Here is a 27,356-nt window from a genome sequence, read left to right on the forward strand (position 1 = left end):
ATGGAGAATGGGTCACGCCAAGATCATGTCTTGGCTAATTTCTAGTGTAAACATAAAGAAGTGTTCAAGTCTCGCAAAATTTGAACATGCCAATGATGCGTGGGAATATCTTAAGAGAATGTATTCTCTTAAAGATATTGCTCATATATGTAACTTACAAGAAAATGTTCGGAATATGGTTCAAGGAGATAGAAGTATTAGAGAATACTACAATAGCTTATCCGAACTATGGGAAGAGTTGGCTCTTCTTGAACCAAAGTGGCATTGTTCACAAGACATTGAGCTTCGCCAAAATCAAGTAAATGCGGAGCATTTTTTTCAATTTATAAATGGGTTGAGACCCGAATTTGAATCAACCAAGTCCGTTCTTCTACATCGGGGAAATGTTTCCTCTATTGAAGATACCATTGAAGCGCTAAGTATGAAAGAAAATAGACTCAAGAAACGAGTCGACAAAAGCGATGATGATACATTTTTAGTTGTATCTAGACCAGGTAATCACATTCGCACATACAAACCTCCACATATTGGGAGAATAAACAATGAAAGGCAAGGAGGCGATTTTGAAAGGAGAAAAATTATTTGTTATTACTGTCATGAACCCGAACATGTTAAAACTTACTGTCCAAAGTTGAAAAAATCTTATGAGAAGAAGGTAGCTGTTGTTGAATCAAAAGAATCAAATGAGACATCCATTGGAAACATGTCCCTGTCTCAGCTGGTGGAGGCTCTACAACCTCTTCTTAAAGGAACTTCTCCCTCAGCTGGAGTTGCAATCTCTTCTGTTGGCACCTCCAATCCAGGTAAACCCCTATGGCTTCTTGACTCTGGTGCTTCTTTTCACATGACACCAAATTTAAAATTACTGTCGCATTGTTATGACTCAAGTGGATCGAGTGTTTTTACTGCGGATGAAACATCCCTTGAGATAAAAGGAATAGGAAATTTCGAAAATAACTCTCAAAACTCAAAAGGATTTTGTGTTCCAAAGATTAGATATATCCCCAAACTTAATCTAAATCTCTTATCTATTTCTCAATTAACTGATCATGGGTGTAATGTTTCCTTCTCTTCTCATGATTGTCAAGTACAGGATCACCAGTCAGGGAAGCTGATTGGGGAAGGCCATAGAGAAGGAGACTTATATTATATGGATTTTTTGGAATTACCCAAGAAAACATTATGCTGCAATGTTCAAAAAGTAGGCTTGGATCTTTTACACCAAAGATTTGGTCACCCTTGTATATCTAAGCTTCAGTACTTTCCAAACATGGAAAAAATTGTAATTTTGAAACTTTCACTTGTGAAAAATGTATTTTTGGAAAAATGAAACGACTAGCATTTCAAGAAAGAACTTTTGTCTCCACTCGACCACTTGAATTAATTCACTCTGATGTTTGGGGTCCTGCACCAGTTACGTCAAAAGGTGGGTTTTTATACTATGTAATTTTCGTGGATGACTTTACACGATATACCTGGATTTACTTTCTCAAACACAAATTTGAAGTGTTCTCTTTTTTTCAAATATTTCATAATATGGTCAAAAATCAATTTAAGAATGATATTTCAATATTTCGCACTGATTCAGGGGGAGAATTTTTATCAACTGAATTTAAAGAATATTTGAACTCACATGGAATTTCACACAAAAAATCTTGTCCCTATACCCCTCAACAAAATGGGTTACCTGAGAGAAAACACAGACACATTATAGAAACAACTAGAACACTACTTATCACACATCAAGTTCCTAAAGTTTTTTGGGTCGAAGCTATTTTAACTGTTGTGTATCTTATTAATAGGATGCCCTCATCCTCAATAAAGAATATTTCTCCTACTGAAAAGCTTTATAAACAAAAACCTGATTATTCTAGACTGAGGGTGTTTGGGTGCAAGTGCTTTGTTTTTACAGATAAGAATGATAAATTCTCTCATCGTGCTATACCCTGTACTTTTTTAGGATATGCAAATAATAAAAAATGATACATATGTTTTGACCCTAAAAACAAGTTATACGTTTCAAGGAATGTATCCTTTCTAGAAAATGAAAGTTTTTTTGAAAACAAAAATTCTACTAAAATAGATGAGTATTCCTTCTTGTTGGATCTAGTTCCAAAGGGTGGTGAAAGAGAAATTGATCTAGATGATCAGATGGATGTGATTGATTCTGATCCTCATAGAAATAGTCAAGATTGTATTCAATACTCTAGACGAGGAAATTTAGAAAGACAGTGTGCCCTGGATAAATACACAAGGGAACATGAATCTGCCTCTTCATCTAGAAAATCCACTAGGATCTCAAGGGTTCCTGCAAAGTTTGTGTCATATCAGTCTTTTTCACCAAAACATCAAGCCTTTATTGCTCTAATTCATTCTTATGAAGAACCTCCCAATATAGTCAAGGATCAACCAGAATGGGTCAAGGCTATGAAAGTCGAATTAGAAGCCTTAGAAAAAGCAAATACTTGGACCATTCAAGACCATCCTCCAAACAACAAGAAACCTATTGGTTGTCGCTGGGTGTACAAGGTGAAAACCAAGAGTGATGGCACTCTTGAAAGATTCAAGGCCCGATTGGTGGCAAAAGGCTATTCTCAAGAATATGGAATAGACTATGAAGAGACCTTTGCCCCAGTAGCTAGAATGACCACTGTTAGAATTCTAATAACTCTTGCATCAATAAAGGGATGGCATATCTTTCAAATGGATGTTAAAAATGCTTTTCTAAATGGAACTTTAGCTGAAGAAGTATACATGGACCCACCACCAAGAATGAATATACCTAAAGGGAAAACACTTCGCCTAAACAAGGCTTTATATGGTCTCAAGCAAGCTCCAAAAGCTTGGTATGATAAGTTTAGTAAGGTTATGCTTGATTTTGGTTTTCGATTTTGTCTTACTGACACAACTTTGTTTGTTAAGAATTCTGATGCAGGTATTATCATCCTTCTACTCTATGTTGACGACATGATCATCACTGGAAGTGATAAACAGGGAGTTTATGATATTAAAAAATTTCTCAAAACACATTTTGAAATGAGTGATTTGGGTTTTTTGAAATATTTTCTTGATATAGAAGTTGCCTACTCACCTAGAGGTTACTTGCTAACTCAATCTAAGTTTGCATTAGATATTGTTGTCAGGTCGGGTATTTCAGATGAAAGACATGTTGATACTCCTGAGATTGTGAATGTCAAAATGAAGATTGATGATGGAGAGTCACTCGAGAATCTGACTCCGTATAGGCAACTTGTTGGGGCTCTATCATATCTATCTATCACAAGACCTGACATTACACATGTGGTCCATACAGCCAGTCAATTTCAACATGCTCCAACTTCTGTTCATATGGGAGCAGTTTTGCGTATTATTAGATATATCAAAAATTTTATTTCTGGAGGATTATTTTTATCTGCTTCCTCTAACTTAGAATTGCTTGCTTATACTGATGCAGATTGGGGTGGTGATCCAAATGACCGCCACTCAACTACAGGTTTTTGTGTCTTTTTAGGAGAATCCTTGGTGTCTTGGCGATGTAAGAAGCAACAAAAGGTCTCTCTCATCAACTGAAGCTGAATATAGGGCAATGGCTACAACTACTATGGAATTAGTCTGGCTTCGACGTCTACTTTCCGATATGGGAGTTGAAAGTCCAAAAGCATCAAATCTGTGTTGTGACAACAAGAGCTCTATCTATATTGCAAGCAATCAGACATTTCATGAACACACCAAGCATATAGAAATGGATTGCCATTATGTTCGAGAGGAATTTTTGCGTGGCACCATCAATCTTCTCTATGTTGCTTCAGAATATCAGCTGGCCGATTTCTTCACCAAGCCTCTCGCTGCTCCTAGGTTTCACTTTCTCTTAGGCAAACTTTCGGTTATCCAACCGTAAGTTTGAGGGGGAGTGTTAAAATATGTAATCTCATATAATATCTCATATGTAATCTCATAGACATGTAATGTTTTATCTCCTTTCTAGTTAGGATTTTTCGTTTAATTAATTTTAGTTAAAATACAACTAGAATTAGCCAAACCAGTCCATCATTGGACTGATTTGGCCTTTACCTTTTTGACCAAGTCAAAAAGGTAAATCCAAAAAGAGTTGTTGGACTCCCCAACAGCTCTATTAGAGTCGTTGGAGAGTCCAACAGCTCTCTTAAGGCTTCTCTCTACCTCTCTATAAATATGGGGCTATTCCCCTTGTAAAGACTTTTGTTTTGTGTTTTTATCTCAAATCAATAAAATTGTTTATTTTTCATTTTTATACCCGTTTCGGGTTGTGTGTATTCTTAAGTTCTCTTTGTGAACCTTTGTGGTTCTTATGATGTATTTGTGAGAACTTGTTGAGAGACATTTGTTGTAGCGTATTTTTCACTTTCTTACAACCTTGTGGGCAGAGACCTTTCATACAACAGTCTATGTCATAAATCGATTGCCCATGAAAATCTTGGAAAACAAATCACCCCATTTTCTTTGCATGGTGTGCATCCAAATTATCACGATTTGCATGTATTTGGGTGTGTATGTTATGTTCATGTTGACAGTTCAATGTGACACAAGTTTCAGGATAAAGCCTTACAGTGCAGATTTGTGGGATATGCTGATGATTACAAAGGATATAGATGCTATGATCTCGTGAGCAAACACATCAAGATATCCAGAAATGTTGTGTTTGATGAATCAAATTTTGGTCATAATGTTGACACTCCTCTTGAAATTGAAACTTACCACCCTTGGCTGAACTCAGATCTCTTTTCTAGTATTGACGTTGTTTGTTCTACATACTGCAATCAAAGAGATGAGGAAAACATGTCTATTGTTGTGCAAAGAACTCAGGAAAGTGTATCTCTTAATCATCATTGGCTCCCGAAAGGTATAAAGGCATTGTTTACTCTCGACGTGAGAAGGAGATCTTCCCCAACCCTAATCAGGAGCTGAATTATCCTTCTGCTTCCATTCAATCACCTGTACACCCGGCCTCAACATCCTATTGATAGGTGGGTTAGTTATGAGAATTTCACAATGAATTTTCAATTTTTCTTAACCGCCTTGGGCAAAGAAGATCAACCCACCACGTTTTATCAAGCAGTAAATTCTAAAAGATGGATTGAAGCTATGAACGAAGAAATGAAGGCTCTTCATGAGTATGACACTTGGGATATAGTTCCCAGACCACACAATCGAAATGTGGTTGGTTTAAAGTGGGTGTATAAGATAAAGTATAAGCCAGATGGTACTATCGAGCGATACAAGGCTCGATTGGTTGCCAAAGGCTTCACACAGGAGCCAGGACAAGACTACGATGAGACCTTCAGTCCAGTCGTGAAAATAGGCACTATCCACATTATATTGTCATTGGCTATTGAGCACCAATGGACTCTCACTAAAAAATGCTTTTCTAGAATACGTGTGCAAATTAAAGAGAGCTATATATGGTCTGAAACCGGCATCTTGATCTTGGTTTGATAGTTTTTCTCTTGAAGTAGAAAAATATTGTTTTAGTCGGTCTCTTCTTGACCATTCCCTTTTCATATTCAAATGCAAAGATATAGTTACCCTATTATTGATATATGTTGATGACATTATCATTACAGGTAACTCTAATGAACATATTAAACAGGTCAAAGAACTTTTGAACCATAGATTTAAGATGAAAGATCTTGGTAAACTGCGATACTTTCTTGGAGTAGAAGTTGATAGGACTCTTGAATGTATGACACTTACTCAACATAAGTATATTGTTGATGTTCTTGTCAAGGCAGGTATGACCGATTGCAAGCCTCTAAGCACACCCAATGTACTTCATCAGAAACTAAGTTCCCAAGATGGAGATTTGTATGAAGACCCTACAGGATATCGCAGGGTAGTCGGAATGATTCAGTATCTTACCTTCACTCGACCTGACATTGTTTATTCGGTCAATCAAGTATCTCAGTTCATGCATGAACCACATATTGGACATATGGAAGCTGTTAAACGCATTCTTTGATATTTGAAGGAAACTATTGGTGATGGTCTTCTGTACAGAAAGAGTATGCATAACCTGTGAAAGTGTCTATGAAGAGACAATACGCATACAAGCATAAATACTTTATAAAAGATGTGCACGAAGGCACTCTCACAACACTTGAACAAAATACGCAAAAAAGTGTAAAAGTAGCAAACATGCACTAAGGCATGTATTTTATAGAAAAGAGCAAATGCTTGAGACTCTCAAGCTTAAAGAATAACAAGGGGGAACACCCCTATTTATACAAAAGCAAAGAGGTGCAAAGGGGGGCTCCCAAAGGAGTCGTTGGGGAGCCCTCAACGACTCTATTGGGGGACCCCCAATGCACCTTTATGAAAAAAAGAAAAGAAATAAAAAATAAAAAAGAAATACAAAAAAAATAAAGAGGGAAATTACAACATATTCCAAATGGAATATGCGCAAGATAGGAAATTACAAGAATACCCTTTTTGGGTAAGAAAATAAGAAAATAAAAAATGTATATAAATATATATATTTATATATATAGAGATACATATACATATAATATATATATGTATATGTATATGTATCTCTATGTATATAAGTATATATATTTATACTTACAACAAAGGTTTTGGAAATACATTTTAACATAACCATCACATGCATGAACTTCTTCCTTACACAGATGCAGATTGGGCAGGAAATCCAGATGAGCGTAGATCAGTCTTTGGATACTGTGTTTTCATTGGCCTAAATCTTATCTCCTGGAGCAGTAGAAAACAAAAGGCTATTGCCAGGTCGAGCACAAAAGCTGAATACAGATCAATGGTAGTTGCTACAGTCGAAGTGACATGGATCAGACACCTGTTGGCAGAAGTAGGAGAATTGATTTCTAAAAGCATTCTCTTGTGTGGCAATCAAAGTGATATCAACATGTCATTCAATCCCATCTACCACAGTCGTGCCAAGCATATTAAAATTAATCAGCATTTTGTAAGACAAAAGGTCGAAGAGAAGGAAATTGAACCAGAATACGTTCGGACTGCTGATCAAGTTGCTGACTTGTTTACAAAAGGACTTATCAAGGACATATTTTGGATGTTAAAATGCAAGTTGTTCATGGTTCAAAACCATGTACAACTTGAGGGAGGGTGAAAAGATTATCACGACTGGGTCTGTATCTCAGGATCCAGACCCAATCTATTTTAGTTGTATTTAAACACATGCTCATTAATGGCATGTTGTGAATTCCATACTTTGTGTAAAGGGTGTTTTTGTACCCTAATAAAAGTGTACGTGTGTATATCTAATAGAGAAATCAATAGACCCTAATTGAGTGAGTTTTCTGTAGCCACCTATATCTCTCTCCCTCTCTACTTCTCTTTCTCTTGTGTTGAAGGTGGGATACCATTTCTAACACTAGGCGCAGGCCCACCACCTGGGCGATACAGTTTGGGCGGTGGGGCCCTACTATTCTTCCTAGCACGCCTAGGCGAGGAACGCTTAGGCGAAAAAAAAAAGTCGTTGACCAAGTGTCAATGACTATAAAAAGGGGGAAAAGGGCTTTTCCCCCTTTTCTTTTCATTCTGACTCTCTCCCATTATGGCACAAAGAAGAAGAAGAAAAAAAAAGTTATGACTCTCTCTCTCTCTCTCTTTGTCACTCGCTCGGTCTCTCTCTCTCTCTCTCTCTCTCTCTCTCTCTTTGGCTCGCTCGCGCAAGTTCATTTTTAGATGAAATGAGTTTTTGCTACGGCTAATTTTGTGATTGTGTGTTGAACTGTTATTACTTATTAGTATCCATGTAATATGTTTGTGATTAATTTTTTTCCTCAAAATTGTGTGTTTTTATGAACTTTTTTAACTGGGTGATATATATATATATATATATAGAGAGAGAGAGAGAGAGAGAGAGAGATTTGGGCAAGCTGTTAGTATTATCAACTTTTTTCCTTCTAAATTGTGTGTTGAACAAGCTGTTAGTCTTAATAATATTTGGGTACGTTTTGTAATATAACATGTTTAGTATGCTTGACGATAGCAATATCTTATGCTTTGTGCATTTGGTGTTGATTAATTTTATATTTGATACATGTTTGTTGTTAGTTTTAGCACCTTGTTTTAAGAATTTAGATTATTTTTAAATTATTTGGCATTTGTTGATAGAGAGTGAAGGTCTTGGAGGATGCCTCTCAAAAAGATCCTATATTGAAATATTCTACACTAGTTGACTTAGATTTGCCTCCTAAAGGAATAGTGATGTGTAACTTCTGTAATTTTATATTGCATGGAGGATTGTATAGGTTTAAATGTCATGTTGTGGGGCATATCAACTTCATTGTAAAATTATGTATACATAGCATTCTTTCGGATATTCATGTTGAGCTTCTTACTAGTCTTAAAAAAGATGATGCGAGAAAGGCACAAGTACATGCAACATTTGTTGGACAGAAATTGCCAGAGGTGGTCTTTGATTCAGAAGATGAAGATGACCCGCCATCATCATCTCAAGCAATTAAACGATGCAATAGACGAAGAAAATCGTTGAAATAAAGTTTGCTACATAAGAATGAAGATGACGTTCATGTATAGATATGCTTTTGAGCTCTATGTTTAGTTAAATGTATTGTGTTGTTAAATGTTAAATGTTTTGTGTTGGACAATGTATTGAGCATATTATTTAATATAATTATCTTATAGTGTTCAACGACATATTTTGTTTTGCTATTGCTTATTGTTGATTGATTTTATGTTGTATACATGTTATTAGTTTTAATAGTTTGTTTACATATTTGTATATTTTTTTTGTTTTTTTATTTGGGGTACTGCCTAGACCACCTAGGCTTTTTAGAGAGCTCACCGCCTAGGCTCCACCTAGCGCCTATGACAACTAAGATTAATATACATATTATAATAACTGAAATACAAAATATATAATATAACTGAAATACAGAATATTATAATTTATATAATATATAACTGAAATATAGAATATTATAATATATGCTTATGATATGTTAATATATATAATTATATATATTTACACAGAAAACATATATATATATATATATATATGTGTGTGTGTGTGTGTGTGTGTGTGCGCAAAACATATTCTATGGGAAAAAGAAAAAAAAAAGAAAAAACAAGAAAATAGATTATATATAAATTACACACACATATATACAATGTCACAGGGATTCGGCTAGCAGGGTGCCACACCCGCGTCGACGCGACGCGACGTGGGTGCGGTCAACCCGACCCTGGGTGCGGTCAACACACCCAGGGTCATTTTGGTCCAATTTTTCGGACTTAAAAAAATTTTCCAAGATTTTTTTTTTTAATATATGTCACAGGGATTCTCCAAATAGGTGCCACACCCGCACCCGATGCGGTCAACCTGACCCTGGGTGCAGTCAACACACCTAGGGTCATTTATGTCCAACTTTTGGACTTTATATATATATATATATTTATATATTTTTGCCGCACCCCCGCACCCGTACCCATGTGACATAGCATATATATATATATATATATATATATATATATATATATATATATATAATCTCAGAAACATAACTACAATGATACAATGTTGCACAAGAACAAGAGATAGCACAAGAATACTACCACTAATATGCTGCAATATATATATATATATATATATATATATATATATATATATAATGTCAGAAACATAGCTACAATGATACAATGCTGCACCAGAACAAGTGATAGCACAAGAATACTACCACTAATATGCTGCAACTGAATAAATTCCCAACTATCAAGATGCTTCTATCAATATCAATAAGCAGACTCACAGTGGATAGGGTGCTGCTAGGTCATCGATACACTCAAGATTAGGGGTGGCAATCGTGTCGGGTTGGCGGGTCAGCATACCTCAACCCGAACCCGACCCGTTTATTAAACGGGTCGGCTGTGGCAAACACGAACCTGACCCGTTTAATAAACGGGTAACCCGACACGACCCGACAACCCATTTAATAAATGGGTTGGGTTGGGTCAGGTAAATGACTTCTCAAGTTCGCGGGTCGGGTTGGCGGGTCGTGTCAGGAAGTACCGTCTTGTCGTGCTGGCCTATTGAAGAAGTAGGCTCGTGACAAGTGGTAACAGACTCAGGAGTCGGTGTCGAGAGACGTGCTGACAAGCCGCGATTTGTGAGCAAGATATTGTGGAACACCGTTATAACTTGCGGAGCACCAAAGGAAAGGCAGTTGCTGAGACTGAGGAGATGAGTTCACCTTGGGGCTATGAGTAGACGGCCACAACCGTCAACAGACTGGTGGCTGATATGACTTCGCACGAGGAAACAATTTCACGCGCAGTTGAATCGTTCGGAGGACTGAACGATGAGGTGACGAGCTTGCGAGAGCAGGTAAACATGCTGATGGGACAAGTTACTTCGCTGACTACAACAATGACCACCCTGCACACTGAAGTTGAGAAGCTTCAGTTGAAGAACCACACTCTGTAGTGGACAATTACCTTCAATGGCGAAAATGGTGATAGGCCATCAAAGATAGATGTGTCGAGGTCAACTAAATTCAATGGTTCTAGGGATAGCAAGGCCATATAAAACTTTTTGTTTCAGGTGGAAGACTACTTGGACATTCAAAATGTATTGGTCGAAGACCTCAGGGTGAAGGTGGCAGTAGCTCTACTCGATGGAGATGATATAGCTTGGTGGAGACGGAAACATATCGACATGGAAATGGGCCAATGTGAAGCCTTCAAAAGCGAGCTACGAAACTACTTTATGCCAAAGAATGCACAATGTCAAGCTAATAAGATGGTGGCAAAACTCAAGCACACTGGAGCCTTGCAAGACTACATCAGGACGTTTCAGAAGCTCATGCTAGACGTATCTAATATGTCGGATAAGACAAACTCAACTGGTTTATTGTGGCACTATCTTGGGCATAGTCTGAAGTGGAAAGGTGCAATCTCCAGACTTTGGAAGATGTGTATGTGACGACTAAGTGACTAGTGGATACACAGTGTAAGTCTTTCACTCCATTGATTAAGGCGAGGAAGAAGCCGAACTACGGAGGCAAGGAGGATCAGCGCGACAATAAAGGTGAGTCGTCGACCCAACACCATTCTGACAAGCAGAATTATAGAAAGTATAACAATAACAACAACAAAGGGTCGGTTGTGACTTGTTGGTTCTGTGGCGAGAGACATACTGCCAGGCAATGTCTAAAGCGCCTCGTGAAGGAAGACTGACAGACCAATGCAGTGCAGGTAGAGAGTAATGATGCCGAGGTCGTGCAACCAAGGATGGGAGTCATGCAGATAATCAACACAATTATAAGTTGCGCAGTCGAAAGCATGTCGGTTAGCAAATAACTCATGTATCTTGGAGTCATTGCGGATGAAAAGTCTACTATGGCAATGGTAGACTTCGGGGCCATGCATAACTTCATCTCGCTGGAAGAGGCATAGCGGTTGGGCTTGAAGCCTAGGCAGAAGTAGAGGACCATCAAGACGGTGAACTTTGAGGCCAAGTCAATCCTTGGTGAAGCAAGGGATGTGACTACGACAAAGCTAACTTCTCAGTGGTGCCCCTGGACGACTTCAAAATGATTTTGGGCATGAAGTTTCTTCGCAGCGAGTATGCAATTGAAGAAGGGTGTCAAGCGTAGAGATCAAACATTCCTAGTCGTCGTACGCATCGAAGAAGGGAAGGTGAAAGCAATAGTGCTGCCGACCCTTGCCCCACTATTGGCGGAGTTTTGGGGAGTGATGCCCCTGGAACTGTCGAAGCGTCTGCCGCCGAGACGCGAGGTCGACCACAAGCCATTGTCCCTTATCGCATGGGGTTGGCTGAATTGATGGAGTGACACAGGCCACAACTCTTGGACATAGCCCAATTCTGTTATAAACTTTAGAAGAGCGAGTCTTCGGGCCACAACCCGTTCGAGATAGCCACAGTACAACAGCCGCTAACCTCGCACACTTTAGCCGTGCAAGAGAAGGGAAGGTCATTTTTTGCCTATCAGTTTGTTCGAGATTGACACGAGCAAACTGAGCTGGCGAAGACATTTTTGCACAATACGGCCAAGAGGATAAAGAAATGGGCGGACAAGCACCGTCGTCCTTTTGGGTTTTGTGTTCGGGACCAGGTGTTGGTAAAACTCTACCCGGATCGCAAATGTATCTTCCGTGTACGGCACCACAGACTGATCAGGAAGTACGAGAGATCATTCACCATAAAAAAAAAGTGGGCAACCTAGCGTACAAGTCGGACCTGCCCCTAAACTTCAAGGTGCACCCGATGTTTCATGTGTACAACCTGAAACTGTTCCATGCGAACAAGGGGGATCCAGAACGTAGCATGTCACAACGCGCTCTTATCCTGTAGAACGCCCCGACAGCACAAAGAGCCGAGAAATGTCTCAGCAAGATCCTTTGCCACAAGGTCAATTACTTGTGCGAAACGAAGAAGTATTTGGTGCAGTGGGAGGAGATTGCGAAGCCGGAGTAGGAGCCAGCATTCCGAATAAAGAGCCGTTATCCGGTTGAAGTCAGGGCCTACCACAAAGCATATGGCGCCGAGGGCAGCGCATGACTTGAAGGGGGCCGCCTGTTCCCCTGCAACCTACTTTGTACAGTTGTGTTTATAGTCTGTTTTGCTTTGGTTGAGTCTTGATGCAAAATGTCGAGTCACTTGTAACTTTCTCCGGGCCACCCATGTACTTTGGTTCAGGTTGAAAAATACCCCGAAGGGTCAGCTCATAGATCTGAACTGTAACGAGCCTTCGGGTAAAAATGTGAATGAATGTAAATGCAAAGAGATTTCTTTTGTTCACCCTCGTTGTGATTGCTTTCGAGTGATTGCGATTTCTCTCCCTCTCTATTATCTCTCTTTATTGCACTTTCAGATATCAAAGCTTTTGCAGCTTCAAGTGAGCAATCAGAAGGCTTGCGATGATAAGGAAGGGTCGTCGCACTGCGCTGGCCAATTGAAGAAGTAGGCTTGTGACAGTGAGCATCTAATAAATAACAAGGGTCATATAAACAACCGAGTGATACGACTCACTCATAGAACCAGAGATTAAACAACTGTTAGTCAGAGACAAAACAAGCATCAATACTACACACATAACTTAACAATCTAAACTGATAAAAGAAACGAGTTGCACACAACTCACCCCAACAAACATCTTTGGCTCCATAACACCTGGGTGCACATAACTCACCTCAAAAAGGCTGAACAAAATAATTGATACATCAAATAAAAAAGAGATGGACTAAGCCAAAACAAAGAGACCATAAAAACCTTGAAAAATCTCTTTCCAAAGTCGAAGGAAACAAAAACCGATTTGACAATAAAATTTTCAACTCAAGTCAAATAACAAGAATTTGAATCCTCAAATAATTTTAATAGATCCATGCAATAAATGCAACCATATGACAAGATACAAGTAAATGTCCACAGAAAGATCCAAAGTGGACAAGCACAAAGGGCCACTAAGGGCACAAATTATTCAAGTGCTTTAAGTGCCCTCATAAAACTACTTAGGTCATAAACACCTCCCAAGGGACAAAAACATGAGTCACAAATGGGCACAATCACAAGGGCCACTAAACACACAAGTTTGCACACAATAAGATAAATCTTTTTAATAATCTTTAAAAAGCACATCAAAATGTATTCATAAACCTCATGGGAGAGTTCAACATAAATTCCACAAGGGTGAGTGCATAATTCTCATAAGGAACAAGTGATGCATAAAGAAAACATGCTCAAAACCTTATGCACAAATAAACAAACTCAATCATTAATGTTCAATATAGTCGTTGGGAGAGCTCCCAACGGCTATATTTATAGCCGTTGAGGAGTCCCAACAACTCTTTGATCTAAAAGACGAAAAAATCCTAAATATCACTAAAAAACAAAAGGATCAAATTTTCCCTATTGGGCAGACCCTATTACAAGTGTACAAACTGACCAAAATACCCCTAAACGGCATACTTATTACAAATCAATAAACATGATATGCATGCATATATATATACAACATATCTATATATCTTAACAGTTTGCCCAATGGAGTCAGTATCTAATCAAGTTCTTAATGGTTGGATGATATTTGTGGACCATAATATATCATTTATCTGTGCATGTGGCCTAGACCTTTTTAACCACATCTGATCTAGTATAAACGATGTTTTCATGCTGAATTTTGTTCCTGATGTGCCACAATTTCCACAAAACCAAGTGAAAGAAAAAGTCCCCGCAAATATTCTTCAAGCCAGTGGTGCTTATGGAAAACCACCACTGATTCAGAGATAAAGTTTTTTGAGGTACTCTGCCAACCAAATTTCTGAGTCATCTCCCTCCAAACAACCTCAGCCACTCATTGTCTAAAGAGCAGATGATCTTGCATCTCCTCTTCCTTACAGCATAAACAACATCTATTAGGAAGGGATACTCCGAAATGCTCCACCCTGTCTTCTGTTAGAAGTCTATAATAAGAGGCTATGTATACAGTCCAAGATGACCTAGGAGGCACATTCTTTGCCCTTACTAGTTTTTGTAGGACATACAAGGGACAGTCAATGAAAATGTTACATGGATATCCTTGTTCTTGCACTAAAGTGACCAAGCAACTATAATGAAATGGCGCAAAACCCAAGACATTCCAAATTGTAATCCAAATGCCAAATCAAAATACATTTGAATACTAACAAGATACAAACTAATACAAGTTTTGTGAATAAATGATTTCATTCATAATGAACAATAAAATACATAAAAAATAAATACATAAAATCCTTACTACAAAATGCACTCAAGAACACTAAAAAATATCTAGAACTACCCTTCACTCTCACACTTTACAAAGGCACCCACCCAGCCATATTTATTAGAGAAAAGTAGAGGAGAGAAGAAGATAATTGGCATGGGGAGGGGAATTCCTCTCTCATTAAATCATGAGAGAGAGCTCCCAACGGCTAGAGTTCTAGAGGTTGGGATCTAGTCAAACTAGCTTTGACTTGGCTCCCATATATATTATATATATTTACAATATATATAATATATATTTATAATATATATAATATATATTATTATATTATACATATATATGTATTATTACAATATATATAATATATTAAACAATATATATATATATATACTTATATTACATTAATCTTAACACCTCTCCTCAAACTTACAGTGTGTCACTATAAGTTTGAAATTACAATAGAAGAAACCTATTACACAAAATGTCTTCTTAGACTTCGTCAAGTTCTTCCATTTGGTGCCTCTTCAAGGGAGGTGCTCAATCATATGCTCTATTACATAAAGGATCTTCAATATCATCAATTCTTGATATTCTCGAAATGTCTTTAGAATCATCCATACCGCATATTGGAGAACCTGTAAAAAGAGCAAAACAAGAGCAATCTAACAAGAAATAACTATATATATAACTATATATATATATATATATATATATATATATATTATGAAGAGAGGATGACCAAACACACAAGCATAAGATATGTACAAAATAAGTCTATTTAACATTTTTCAAAATCATTTAAAGTAAGAATTGACTTTGAACAGTCATTAACTATAAACATGATTGTCATTGACAAAATTGACCATAATAGAATAATATTAAGAGAGATGCAAACAATGATAAAGTTATTTTATGAAAATCATGCACATATATATCTATCACAAAAGACATATTAATGTATAACAATCATAGATTTTCATCATTATTAATACTATGAAGAAATAACTCAATAACAAATCATCTTTATACAGTGGAAGATATAAATAGGCATAGATAAATTAGAAGCAATATTTAAACCAACTAATACATATATGAATGAATCATGCAATAATTTAGAACCAATGAAGAAGTCACATATAGACCAATAACAATAAACAATCTTTCAAGAACACATGCTTGAAAATAAGCAAAAGAAAAAAAAAGCTCCCAACGAGGATCCAAATAAATACAATAGGAGTGCCCAAGCACCAGTTTTGCCAAAAAGTAATACAAAGTGAGATCAATTTCAAGAGCAATCAAATTCACACAATAGCCACTATGGGCATATACATAAGAGATTTCACTAATTAAATGCTTAGAAAAGCATGTAATGAAATATGCGGAATTACAAAAATAAAGTGCAAAAGCACATACAAGTCCAAGAGTGGATAATTCAAAGGCACAAAAGCATAATATAAGCACAAAAGTGCAAAAGCACAAGTCCAATATGGGACAACACAAAGAACCAACGAAGGGCAACACAAACAACTAAAAAAAATATTCTTTAACGAATATATGATTGAAAAATCATAAACTTATACAAATAATGCAAGACAATCAATTATGAAATAACTCATACTACTAAAGCATAGTGCAAAATGCATGAAAATATTTAAACAACCATTCCTCATAAAAGAGTAAATGAGTTTAGGAAAAATTATGAAGATATTTTAAAAATCTCATACAACATAATGAATGAATTTTGCAAATTAAAACACTAGTTTGACCACCACAAGTAATCACCTCCTAGGTCTCCAAACCTCAAACATCAAGTATATTAACGAGTAGAACAAGAGCATAAACATCATGCCACTAAAATAACAAGGCCAAGAGAAATGACGCGTCATATAAAATTCTGTGATGAACACAACAAATGCCATAAGAAGGCAATAAATACTCCTGAAAATCATTTTCCAAATAAGTGAGTTCATAAAAGAAACGATTTGAAAAGACAGTTTCAAATAAAATATCCAATAAAGAAGATAAAATCTTAGAATGAATGTAGTGCAATCATATGCCCAACAATATGTCCCATGACAATTTTTACAATCTTTAATAAGCAAACAAGAATCATGCTTAATATAAGCAATTCTTCAAAAATTAATTCATAAATCTACCAATCAAGGAATAAGTGCACTAAGGCATATCACATACAAAGGATCCAATGACTCTCAAAGCGAAGACAAGAACAATATATATGATCTAAAAAGAAGCCATTAGATTTAAATCATAAGTTTATTATGAGACAATAATGACATGTAACATTAATAGAGATTCTCGAGGAACTATTTATAAACCCAAAAGCATACATAATTATCACTAATCATGAATACTCAAAGCAATAAGATAATCTAATAACTTATAGTCACATAGGCTATGCAAAAGCTATGAATTTTAATACTACATATTAAATATCACTCACAATGCATCAAATATAAACCTTCTAAGGGGCAAAATGCAATCTATAAGGAGAAAAACAAGTTAATATTATGACATACAAAATGCATTCAATTATATGTGAACAAAACATCTAATGCAAGAGTCATTTGTAATACGAATGACAGAAATGAACACAAGTCATAAAAATATCCAAGATCATTCTCAAGCATAATCAATTGAGGATGTTTTTCAAAGAATTAATTTAGCACAATGAGAGCAATATCTTAAAGTCAATCATTTAAAAAATATGGGACATGAGCATGTCGATATGAGAGTATACAAGTTATTCATGGTATTACCAAAGAATTAAAATTATAATGACTCAAGATATACATTATTATACCTAATAATCATGCTTTGACACATGCTTAAGGGTACCAATGATCATTACTATAAAACAAAATACATACAACAAAAATTAGTATTTTGCAAACAACATGAAAAACATATAAGCATAGTATTTAAGATTTTAAAGAAAACCACATACTCTTGTAAAATCTAATTTTCATGTCAACATTTTTCAAAACATATACATATTCATAATCAAAACATATATTTCATGTAAACATACTTACACAAAAGCATATATCAAAAGACAAACAAGATATCTTTTTTTTGCATCTTTATTTCGAAGCACAAACACAAACAAGTTACCAAGACCAAGATACCTTGCTCTGATACCATGTAATGAAATGGCATGGAACCCAAGACATTCTCAATCGTAATCCAAATGCCAAATCAAAATACATTTGAATACTAACAAGATACAAACAAATACAAGTTTGGTAAATAAATAATTTCATTCATAATAGACAATAAAATACATAAAAATAAATACATAAAAACCTTCTACAAAATGCACTCAAGAACACTCAAAAATATCTAGAACTACCCATCACTTTCACACTTTACAAAGGCTTACACCCACCCATATTTATAGAGAAAAGTAGAGGAGAGAAGGGAAGTGGCATAGAGAAGGGAAGTCCTCTCTCATTAAAGAATGAGAGAGAGCCCTCAATGGCTAGAGTTATAGCCGTTGGGAGCAAGTCAAACTAGCTTTGACTTGACTCCCATATATATTATATATATTACATTAATCTTAACAGCGACCCCTGCCAACTAATGTTGAATTAGTTGAGTTCACTTAATTTATATGAAAATGAATGAGCTCAAGCAGAGCATGGATGATCTGACCCTGCGCCTTTGATGAATGCTTGGCTCATCATGCTAAAGACTTGGGATGTTGTGTAGCCCCAGTTAAGAGTTCCACATGTTTTCCATCTGAATGATGGGTTTCCCTCATTCAATTATTTGATAATCATCTCTCATTTGCTAAACTTGAACTTTTAGTTCTAATGGAATGACATTTGTGTGAAGTGTGCAAAAAGGAACTTCTTTTCTAATTTGGATACTTGTCTTTGAAGGCACTTAACTTCCAGTCTCTGGTTAATCAGCATGATCATATTCGGTATACTAATGCTTTAATTAAGTAGACTTGTTTGTTCAAAAGTGTATTATTCTACTATTTTAGCCCATGAAACTTTATATATATATAACCCGTATCTTCAAACAGTTAAATTGTTTGAAGATACATTGGACGAAGCGTCGCTGTTGATCACGTGCAATCAAACGGTGACACTGCATCATTTTTTTATTTGCGTGCTCAGGAGATTTAGCGGTGGTCTATATCCGCTAAATCTCTGGGCAGAAAAACGACAATTAGTGGCGGTACAAAACCGCCACTGAATGTCGTTAAAAAAAAATGCACGGCATTACGCTCGTTTGAAGATACGGGTTTTCCTATATATATATATATATATATATATATATATATATATATATGGAGTATGCTACTTCTTTGTTGTTTCCTCTGGCGGTTTGCTCTATTCAACTATGCTGTTCTGAATTATTAATCATATGCCTCAATGTATATTCTTAATTCTGTTTTTCTAACTGTTTATTGTTGTGACAGCTGTGGATTATGGGTACTGCTCCACTCTTTGTCTGTTAGAGTTGCTGATGGAGAGAGTCATTTGGCCTTTTCTACTATATGTAACTTCATTCATAACTTCTTCATTTGCGAGGAATGTCGCCATCATTTCTATAAGATGTGTTCCAGGTATTTCCAGATTTTATTGTGCAGTCATTCCATGAAGAACTCTCTTTTGACATGATTGTTTCTAATATGTGGTTGCAGTGTTTCTCGTCCTTTCAACACAACCCGAGATTTTTCTTTGTGGTTATGGAAAACACACAACAAGGTTAATCAGAGGCTAAAGCAAGAAGAAGAAGCTCTTGGTACCGGAGACCCAAAATTCCCAAAACGAATCTGGCCACCCAGGGTACTATGTCCATCTTGTTACATTTCTGTGAGCAGGAAAGAAAATGGCACTGCTAAAGTTGAATGGAATGAAACAGAGGTGTTCCATTTCTTAATTGATTATTATGGGAAGATGATTAAGTCATCTTCAGAGGCAAATGATCTGAGTAGGAGAAAGAGGGATCTGGAAATGGTTGATGACCTGACCACATCAAATGCAGTTGCAGTACCTGTTGGAGCTGCATTAGCCATTGCTTTTGCCAGCTGCACTTTTGGGGCACTCGCTTGCTTCTGGCGATCACAGCAGAAGAGCCGGAAGTACTTACACCTACACTCTTTAAAGAACATATAATTATTAGGAGGGTAAATTGTCATTTAGTGTCTTGTTATAAGTGGTAGAGTTCCTAATCATCTTACAGGAAGCTGATTGGCATATTCTTTTGTTTGGTTAGGCAGAGGAGGATCATTAAATGAGATTATCCATGGAAACAAAGCTTTTACCAAATAGGTATGTTTGCTGTGCTTGCTTCAAGGCTTTACGCATGCTCAGAATATGCATGATGGCATCTTTGAATCCGCTATTCCCAGATGCAAGCCCATCACTTTTTCCTATGCTTTTCTTCTGTATATCAAGCCTGAGGCATTGTATTGATTCACCAACGATCAGTTTAAAATTTCAGTGTACTGGGATCTGAGTATCCATCTTTAAGAGGAGATGGCTGCTTTTTAATCACGCGTACATTTTCATATTGAGTTATAGAATTTTTGTGCTTGAAGATGTATGATTTTGACTTTGTAGTCTCAATTAATCACTCTATTGTACAAGCACACAGAGCTTGTCAACTGTCTCCCACGCATTCCAAGGATTTTGGCACATTTTATATGGAGTCCTCTTTAGTAATCATTTTTTATTATTTTTACTCGGAGAAACTGCCCCAGGCACAGAGACCTAGCTGTTCTGGCACAGCCTTCTGTGCTTATGGTCGCTGTCCTGTCAGCGTAAAATTCCGATGGCTTACCCCTCGACCCCAGGGAGTTGCCAAGCTTCAGCCTACTCGGGGGTGATGCCCATGGGATTTGAACCTAGATTGCCCGTCAAACAGTCTAGGCCCCATCCCCACTACGCTAAACCCCTTGGGTCAATTTTAGTAATAATTTTGCCAGAATGGATGTGAAGGTACCATCCAATTCCTGCACTGTTTGGATTGTTTGTACCTGGTGCTCAGATTGACCTAAGAATGCGTGACTAATTATTGAGCAGTTACACAACAGGTTCTATGTTCTTAACTCATAGGTGGATGGGGAGTGCAATTGATAAAAAAACATCACAGATATAGATCTATATATGGGATCAGCTTCAGAAAGAGTACGTTCCTGATTATTTCAAGCTATCCAAGGATTTCTGAAAGGCTTATGAAAAAAAACGCATTTTTGTTCTAGCTTAAAATTGTATTCTGGTGCCATGTAATTTGCATTTGAATAAAGTATGTTGTATTTTTTTTTTTTGCTTTTTATGGATGACTTTCCTTTTTTATATAAAAAAATTCAAATAGGTTTGCCCCTCTTTTCATTTATGAATTAGAACAAAATCAATCGTGGCTGCATAAAACTCCGTGGCTAGGACCCCTGTCCCTGGGGCCTATGCTATGCATTGGCTTACTCATAGGGGTGATGCCCATGAGAATCAAACCTTGACTGCCCGTATCGCAGCCAAGACCCCACCCCACTACTCCGACCCCCCCTTGGGGCAATCGTGCATATGCCTCTTACTCGTGAGTTTTGCTAAAAATTAGGAGTGCTAACTGGTTCGGTTTACTCGGACCTGACCCAGACTAAACCCTATAGGGTCCAGGTATGGTGCCAAATAAGAAGACCCGATTAAGACCTTGGTATAGTTTGTGAAATTTTATACCAGACTTCAGCCCGACCTGAGTTCCAATTGAGACACGTAATTTTTCAATGTAAAAATGATAAAAAATATTGTTTTACATGGACTGGTTCATGTAGTTCTTATTCGGTCTGAGCATGGTTTTTCTTATAGTAGACCCAATTAGACTTGGGTCTGGACCTGATACCATACCCGATTAGACTTAGGCATGGTTTTTATTATTGAGCAGAAAACTCTTGACGGTCACAGTTTGAAAAACTTTCCTTGGACTGGCCTGGATGCATATTCATGGACATCTTTTTTATCATTGTATCAGCTGAGATATACCCTAATCCTATAAACTGATATTATGGATAGAAGTTCTCAAAGATTTCCCCAGCCTCCACTGAAGTCACTTGGGAGCAAATAAGAGAGTAAGGCTCTGTTTGGGAGCGGCGCAATAGGGGATTCACTAAATCCCAGTCGTTTCCATGGACAGGAATCCCATTTTTGAGAGGGGAGACGGATATTGGAGTGGTGTTGGGAGGGGCGATGACATTATAAATGGGTGGATTTCAACAATGTCCTCACCAGGCTGTTGTTGCCAAATCCGCCATTTTCAACACCGCCGCCAGCACTGCTCCCAACAACGGCTACCAAACAGATCCTGAAGAATTTCGGACCACATAATGAAGATAACATGATTCATTAATCATCGTTATGAATGAATAGCAGCATAAGCCTCTCTTGAGGTGATAATGATAAGCTTATCAGTTTATATCACACAACATTGACAGGTCTTATATGTTGGATCTTAGAAAGCCTTGTGTTAGGCTTCAAAGTGCAATTCTGCAGCCTTTTGTCTGGGCATGCAACTAACCATGAAGAATCTGGCATGAGTTGGTAAAGTCAGCAACCGTCTTCCACTAATTAATGGCATTATGATTCAAGTTAAAAAATTGACCCCCCACCCATTGTCTTGAAACCAGTTAATCTTGATTTTTCAAATTTTGAATGGTGTTTTCTTTTGTTCTTAAATGAAGAGGCATCAGTAAGAACAAAAATTCCTTCATGTATGTTACATCATTGTATCTGTTTCAGAGAGAAAGGTGGCATTCCTTTATATATCAAATTTGGTGGGGTGTTACTGTTATTTACATAATTTTACACAGCTTGGCTGAATCTTTCCCTGAGAGTGTATATACCCTGCAAGTTGACTCCAACACCTTTTCATTTATCACATCTTTTTCATCTAGGAACTCGCCCTTCCCAGTGGGACAAGGCCACCATCATATTGAGCAGCTAAGCTTTCAATGAATCAATCCACTTGCCTAACTTACATGGATCACATGTAGATGTTGTTGCTCATCTTCATCATCAGATGCACTAAGTGAAGCATCTGAAACCTCCTGTGTATGCCATTCAAGTCAAGATTGTTTACTATTTCGTCAAAAAATGGCAAGCAGGATACGGAACACATAAACTTGCAAAATACCTGGCGCCGTCTCCGCCGACGAAAAGCAGCGAGTACGTGCACCATTATATAGACAGGAACAAGGATTCCAGCAGCCTTCAACAGAAATAACTGTTAGAAAAATCCAGGCATTTTCAGTTAGGGTGACATCAAAGTGGTGAATCTCATAAGCATTCAGCAAATGGTCTATTCTGCATGTCTTACTGTTAATATTGTGAAAGCATATTCATCGGCTCTGCCAATTATGATAGGCAAGGCATGTCTTAGGATCAGTAGAACCGTGAACTGAAACCAGTAACAGGAAAAAGGTGCCACCAATCAGTAAACAAGCAAACAAAAAGCAAGGAACATAGTTCAGTTCAACAGGTTTAGGACTCACAATAACAGCAATAATACGACAGCATAGCACACTTCTTGTACTAGAAGCAGCAAATTCGTCATAGTCAGAATCCAAAAAGTTGCGGTCGGTTGCAACCATTGCTATAAATTGGGGATTGTGCAAGTCCTGTCTGGAGATTTCCCAACTCCCCCTGAAAGAAACATTACCTTAAGAAGAAAACTCTACAAAGCAACTGAACAAATTTGTATGCATACATATCTACAATCAAAGTATTGAAGAGGAAATATAAGAAGGCTAAACAGCACATGATTTACCTAAAGTTCATTGGGATGCTTCCATAATGGAACATCTGAGGAGGTGCCGTATAGTTTGGCTTAAATGGCTGCAATTTGGTAATACATTTGCACATTCAGAGAATTATACTCCATGCAAAGAAAAGTTGGATCTTCAAAACCAAAGATTATTGTTCACAATTAAAAGCCCTATGAGTTATATTAGTAGATAAGAGAACCTAAAAAAAGCAAAGTTTATTCACCTGATGACATATCTCACAGGTGGTGTCTCCCTTCTCATTGCACCACCGCTGAACGCATTTGCGATGAGCATACTGCAGGATGTAAGAAGTTGATGCATTAGAAATAGAAGGATAAGCAGGAAATGAATCGCAAAGCAACATTGATAGAGCCAACTATAAGAAACCATTAAAAACTAATAAAAGACCTCTGCTTCCAAATGTACTTTGAAATCTTTGGAAGAAGTGCACCAAAAAGATGAATTCAGCACTGATTAGAGGCCAAAACCTTTAATACTTCTTAGACATAGCGATAAATAGAAAGAAGGAAGCTAACAGTTTGAGAAAATGGGCGAAGAACAGACCACAAAGAAACTGATAGCTTGTGTAAGTCACACAAATTCAGCAAGTAGAATTAATTGTTAGCACCATTTGGTACTAAATTATTGGAATGCGTCTGAGACTTATCATCAACCATGACTTGCAAAGGGACAACGGCAAGTTATTGAATGACAGGTAACAAGTGGTGCAACCTGCAATAGGACCTATCTCCCATTGGTTGCATTCACAAACTTCACAGTTATGATTATAATCCAAAGCCTTTTTTTTCTCCTTACTGTGATGGATTATTGTTTTTGGTTCCATGTATCGGGATCTTTGTATTTCAGTTTTCTAATTTTCTTCTGTACTTTATCAGAATTTTATGCATTCTTATTGCCATTCTTTCCTTCGCCACAAAAGAAGAAGAAAAGAAAAACAAAACTAGATTCCAGCTTTTCTTAGTGCATCACGAGGCATTCCCTCAGTTCTTCAATCGAAAAGAAGCTGAAGATGAGAAACAACAACGTGGAAGCATCCAAAGCTCATAAAACTATATCCAATATGATATTTTCAATTGTAGAATTCTTAGCCATCATGCATCACAAATATATAAAACAACTGAAGCTGCAAAGATTAAAATAACAGCCTAGTTAAACCATCCAAAGCATTCTAATCTCAATTAAGAACTTCATATAAACGGAAATCTAGAGAAAAGCAAATTTAATAAGACAAACTAGCCAACTCAGGGCAGTTTTCACAGTAAACTTTGAAACCAAGAGACAGCTCCAGACAATAAAACGAACAAGGAAAAAGCTGAATCAGTGTGATCAGATTTTTATCTCAACCAATAACCAAGAAGCATCGTCCTGCACCGAAACTGTACACAGAAAGCTCCGGTGTAAGTAAAAAACCATAACAAAAAAAAAATTACCTTTAGGCTGCCACAGCAAGCACAAGGAGACTCCATGTTGCAGTCACGGTCCTCATCCTGGCAAATCCGGCACTCCACTAATTTGGGTACCGGCGATCCCGATCCCTCGTCGCCAGAATTCCATCGTGGCGGCGTTGAGTCGACCGAAGAATTCTCGACCGCCACTGGGATTTGGCTCAGGTTACGGCTCTCTATTGCCGCCTCCAGCGTCGATGCAGTGATCAACCGATCCACCAACAACACAAAATGATCACCCATCTGCAGAAACAGACTCTCCTCTGAGCTCAGTTTCCGCAGAAAACACCCTGAAAAAGCAAAACCGAATTCTTAGGAAACGTAGATCCCATTAAAAAGGCCCACCTTTTCACTCACAACTGTGAAAAAAAATGAGATTTTTGAGGGAAGAGGGATGACCCAGATGAGGGAACTCGTTTCTTTACCGAGATTGAGAGTTGGGATGAAAGAAAAATGTCAACTTGAGCCAAGAGAACCAGAGTAAAGAAGAAGGGAAGAGAGAAGGCATATGGAATGAGGAGACTTACAAGAATGGAATTGGGATTCCTTTTCCTTCACTTGTGGTAGAATGAGGGGTTTCTTGGCCGTTTGGGTTCTCTTGGGGTAGAGAGATAAAGAGAAGCAAGAGATGGAGTGTGAGATTGTTGCTTCATCAATTTGTTCCCCCCCAACACAGAAGGAGAATAGGGGAAGAAAAAACTCAAAGGCCAAAGGAGGAAGCTGGTGTTATATTTATTTTCAGTTCTTTTTCATCTAATCAAGGGTTTTCATTAACTATACTAATTTGTTATTTTTTAACAAAATAAGAACAACAAAATATTATATTTATCTATTGGTTTTGTCCTATTTAGTCTTCACGGTTCCTTGTTGCTTTAAACTTTTTTTTTTTTTAATTTCCCGTGCTGACTGACAGCAACAAAAAAGAGATATTAATAAAAAGGTTTGTTTATAATGAATTAACTATATTTAAGTGGGGGAGATACATCGGGCCACTAGCATACCACGTTTGATCACGACCCGATTTTTCACCGTTTTTTCCGTTTAAAAGATGCCCCATTCGTGATCCACTCTTGTGGTGTGGCTCTTGGTGATCCTTGACTCTCTCTCTCTCTCTCCTTGTCTCGTTTGTTAACTGAAGTAATTTCCTTTTTGTTACAGCTAGTAATTTTTTAGATTTTAGCTAGCTCGAGTCACCGATAAGCTTATTGATATACGTTTAAAACACCAAAGTAAGAGCTGCCAAGTTCCCATATGAGAAATTATGATTGTCACGAATAATAAATATATATAAATGAAATTACCATTTTTAATGAAAATTTGCAGATAAAAATGTAAATATTGCAATTAGGATGGGCTAACTACATTTTTATAAAAATATTCCTCAAAAAATATTGCCTTTTTTTGCATGAAATTTTCGAAATATCACCGATATTTGTCAAATAGCTGATAAGTAATATACCCCAGTGAAGCACCACTGAAGCCAGCGGGGTGGAAACTTCACTGGCACACGGGTGTATCCGTAGCTTTCAGAGGTGGGCCACGTAAGGCAGGGTGGTTATTGGGCCTCAGCCGGCGGGGGGGGGGGGGTTGGTTTCTCCCTTGGGCAAAGGTTCCTTGTCATAAAAAAATATACCCCAATGAAGCTAAACACCTCCTAAAACAGCTCATTACAGTGGTTGTTTTGTTAGGTTCAGTTAACACCTCATCTGCATTGCTCCGTGTGTGAAACTGATGATAAGGATTGTACCATGATTTTTGGCAACCATTATTGGTTGAAAATGAGAGTGGTGATCACATTTTAATGTCCAAAATAATGATATCCGTCTGTCCCCCCGCCCTTCAATGATCGAGAAGTGCCACGCTGCTTGGTCCTTCACCAGATGAACCCAAAGCTCAATAAGAAACTGCCCAAACTCTGCAAAAGCCACTAGTGGCATGCTTTATTTTCCTTTTTTTTGTCATAAGATGTTAAGTCATATGGATGTGCTTTTGATAAAAAAATCACAAATATTATAATTCTATTTTTCCCTTGTTTTATATGTAGAATAATCAAAAGCCCCATTAAAGCTTGCATATTTTGTGTTCTATACTATTTTGTATAGAGGGAAAATAAAGAAAAAAAAAACAATGAAGTTGTGTAGTCGAGTATCTCTATATGCAATTTGGTCCACCTTGATGAGCTTATCAAATTTATTTGGTGAGCGAAGTGGATATGTGGTGGGACATGCTGAGATTGAAAGATGTTGAGAGGTGCACCCTTGAGTAGGGGTGGCAAAATGTGACACGCCAACCCGCTTCTTAGCCGGGTTCGGCTATCGTAAATGGGTTGACCCGCCTAACCTG

At 37.3% G+C, this 27,356-nt stretch overlaps 2 protein-coding genes across 9 annotated transcripts in view; one reads left to right on the forward strand and one right to left on the reverse strand.

Moving 5' to 3' along the window:
- Positions 1-21,123, forward strand: part of LOC149834047 (sulfhydryl oxidase 2-like) — a 59,186-nt gene extending 38,063 nt beyond the window's left edge. The window contains exons 10-13 of one of the 7 annotated variants that reach the window (XR_016432742.1): positions 19,207-19,353; positions 19,432-19,917; positions 20,007-20,062; positions 20,827-20,903. Coding sequence is in view for 4 of the 7 variants with exons in the window: in XM_090011189.1 (XP_089867315.1) it covers positions 19,207-19,353; positions 19,432-19,906 (622 nt within the window). In the remaining 3 variants the exon portion in view is untranslated. Of the gene's footprint in view, positions 1-19,206; positions 19,354-19,431; positions 19,918-20,006; positions 20,383-20,815 lie in introns of those variants that run through there. The other 6 variants (XR_016432743.1, XR_016432744.1, XM_090011192.1 and 3 more) reach the window with 6 other exon arrangements.
- Positions 21,124-22,516: 1,393 nt separating this feature from the next.
- LOC149834048 (uncharacterized) lies at positions 22,517-25,680 on the reverse strand. Of its 2 annotated transcripts, none has more exons than XM_090009943.1 (8): positions 25,541-25,680; positions 24,999-25,303; positions 23,771-23,842; positions 23,550-23,617; positions 23,275-23,425; positions 23,100-23,180; positions 22,917-22,991; positions 22,517-22,830 (listed from the first exon to the last, which is right to left on the reverse strand). In XM_090009943.1, the coding sequence occupies exons 2-8, from the start codon at positions 25,254-25,256 to the stop codon at positions 22,753-22,755; spliced, it is 783 nt and encodes a 260-aa protein (XP_089866069.1). In that variant the 5' UTR covers positions 25,257-25,303; positions 25,541-25,680; the 3' UTR covers positions 22,517-22,752. The 2 variants fall into 2 exon arrangements, with proteins under 2 accessions (XP_089866069.1, XP_089866070.1); XM_090009944.1 differs by having other exon boundaries at positions 22,917-23,006; positions 25,541-25,675.
- Positions 25,681-27,356: the final 1,676 nt, after the last annotated feature.

This window comes from Nuphar pumila, chromosome 6, assembly GCF_984573655.1.
Source record: "Nuphar pumila chromosome 6, dmNupPumi1.hap1.1, whole genome shotgun sequence".
NCBI classification, from domain to species: Eukaryota; Viridiplantae; Streptophyta; class Magnoliopsida; order Nymphaeales; family Nymphaeaceae; genus Nuphar; species Nuphar pumila.

Coding starts and splice junctions, on each gene's coding strand:
- LOC149834048 (XM_090009944.1), bottom strand. CDS start 25,256: ATGGGTGATCATTTTGTGTTGTTGGTGGATCGGTTGATCACTGCATCG. Junction 23,618..23,770: donor CCTGTGAGATATGTCATCAG/GTGAATAAACTT, acceptor ACCAAATTGCAG/CCATTTAAGCCAAACTATAC. Junction 23,007..23,099: donor ATGCTTTCACAATATTAACA/GTAAGACATGCA, acceptor TTTTTCTAACAG/TTATTTCTGTTGAAGGCTGC.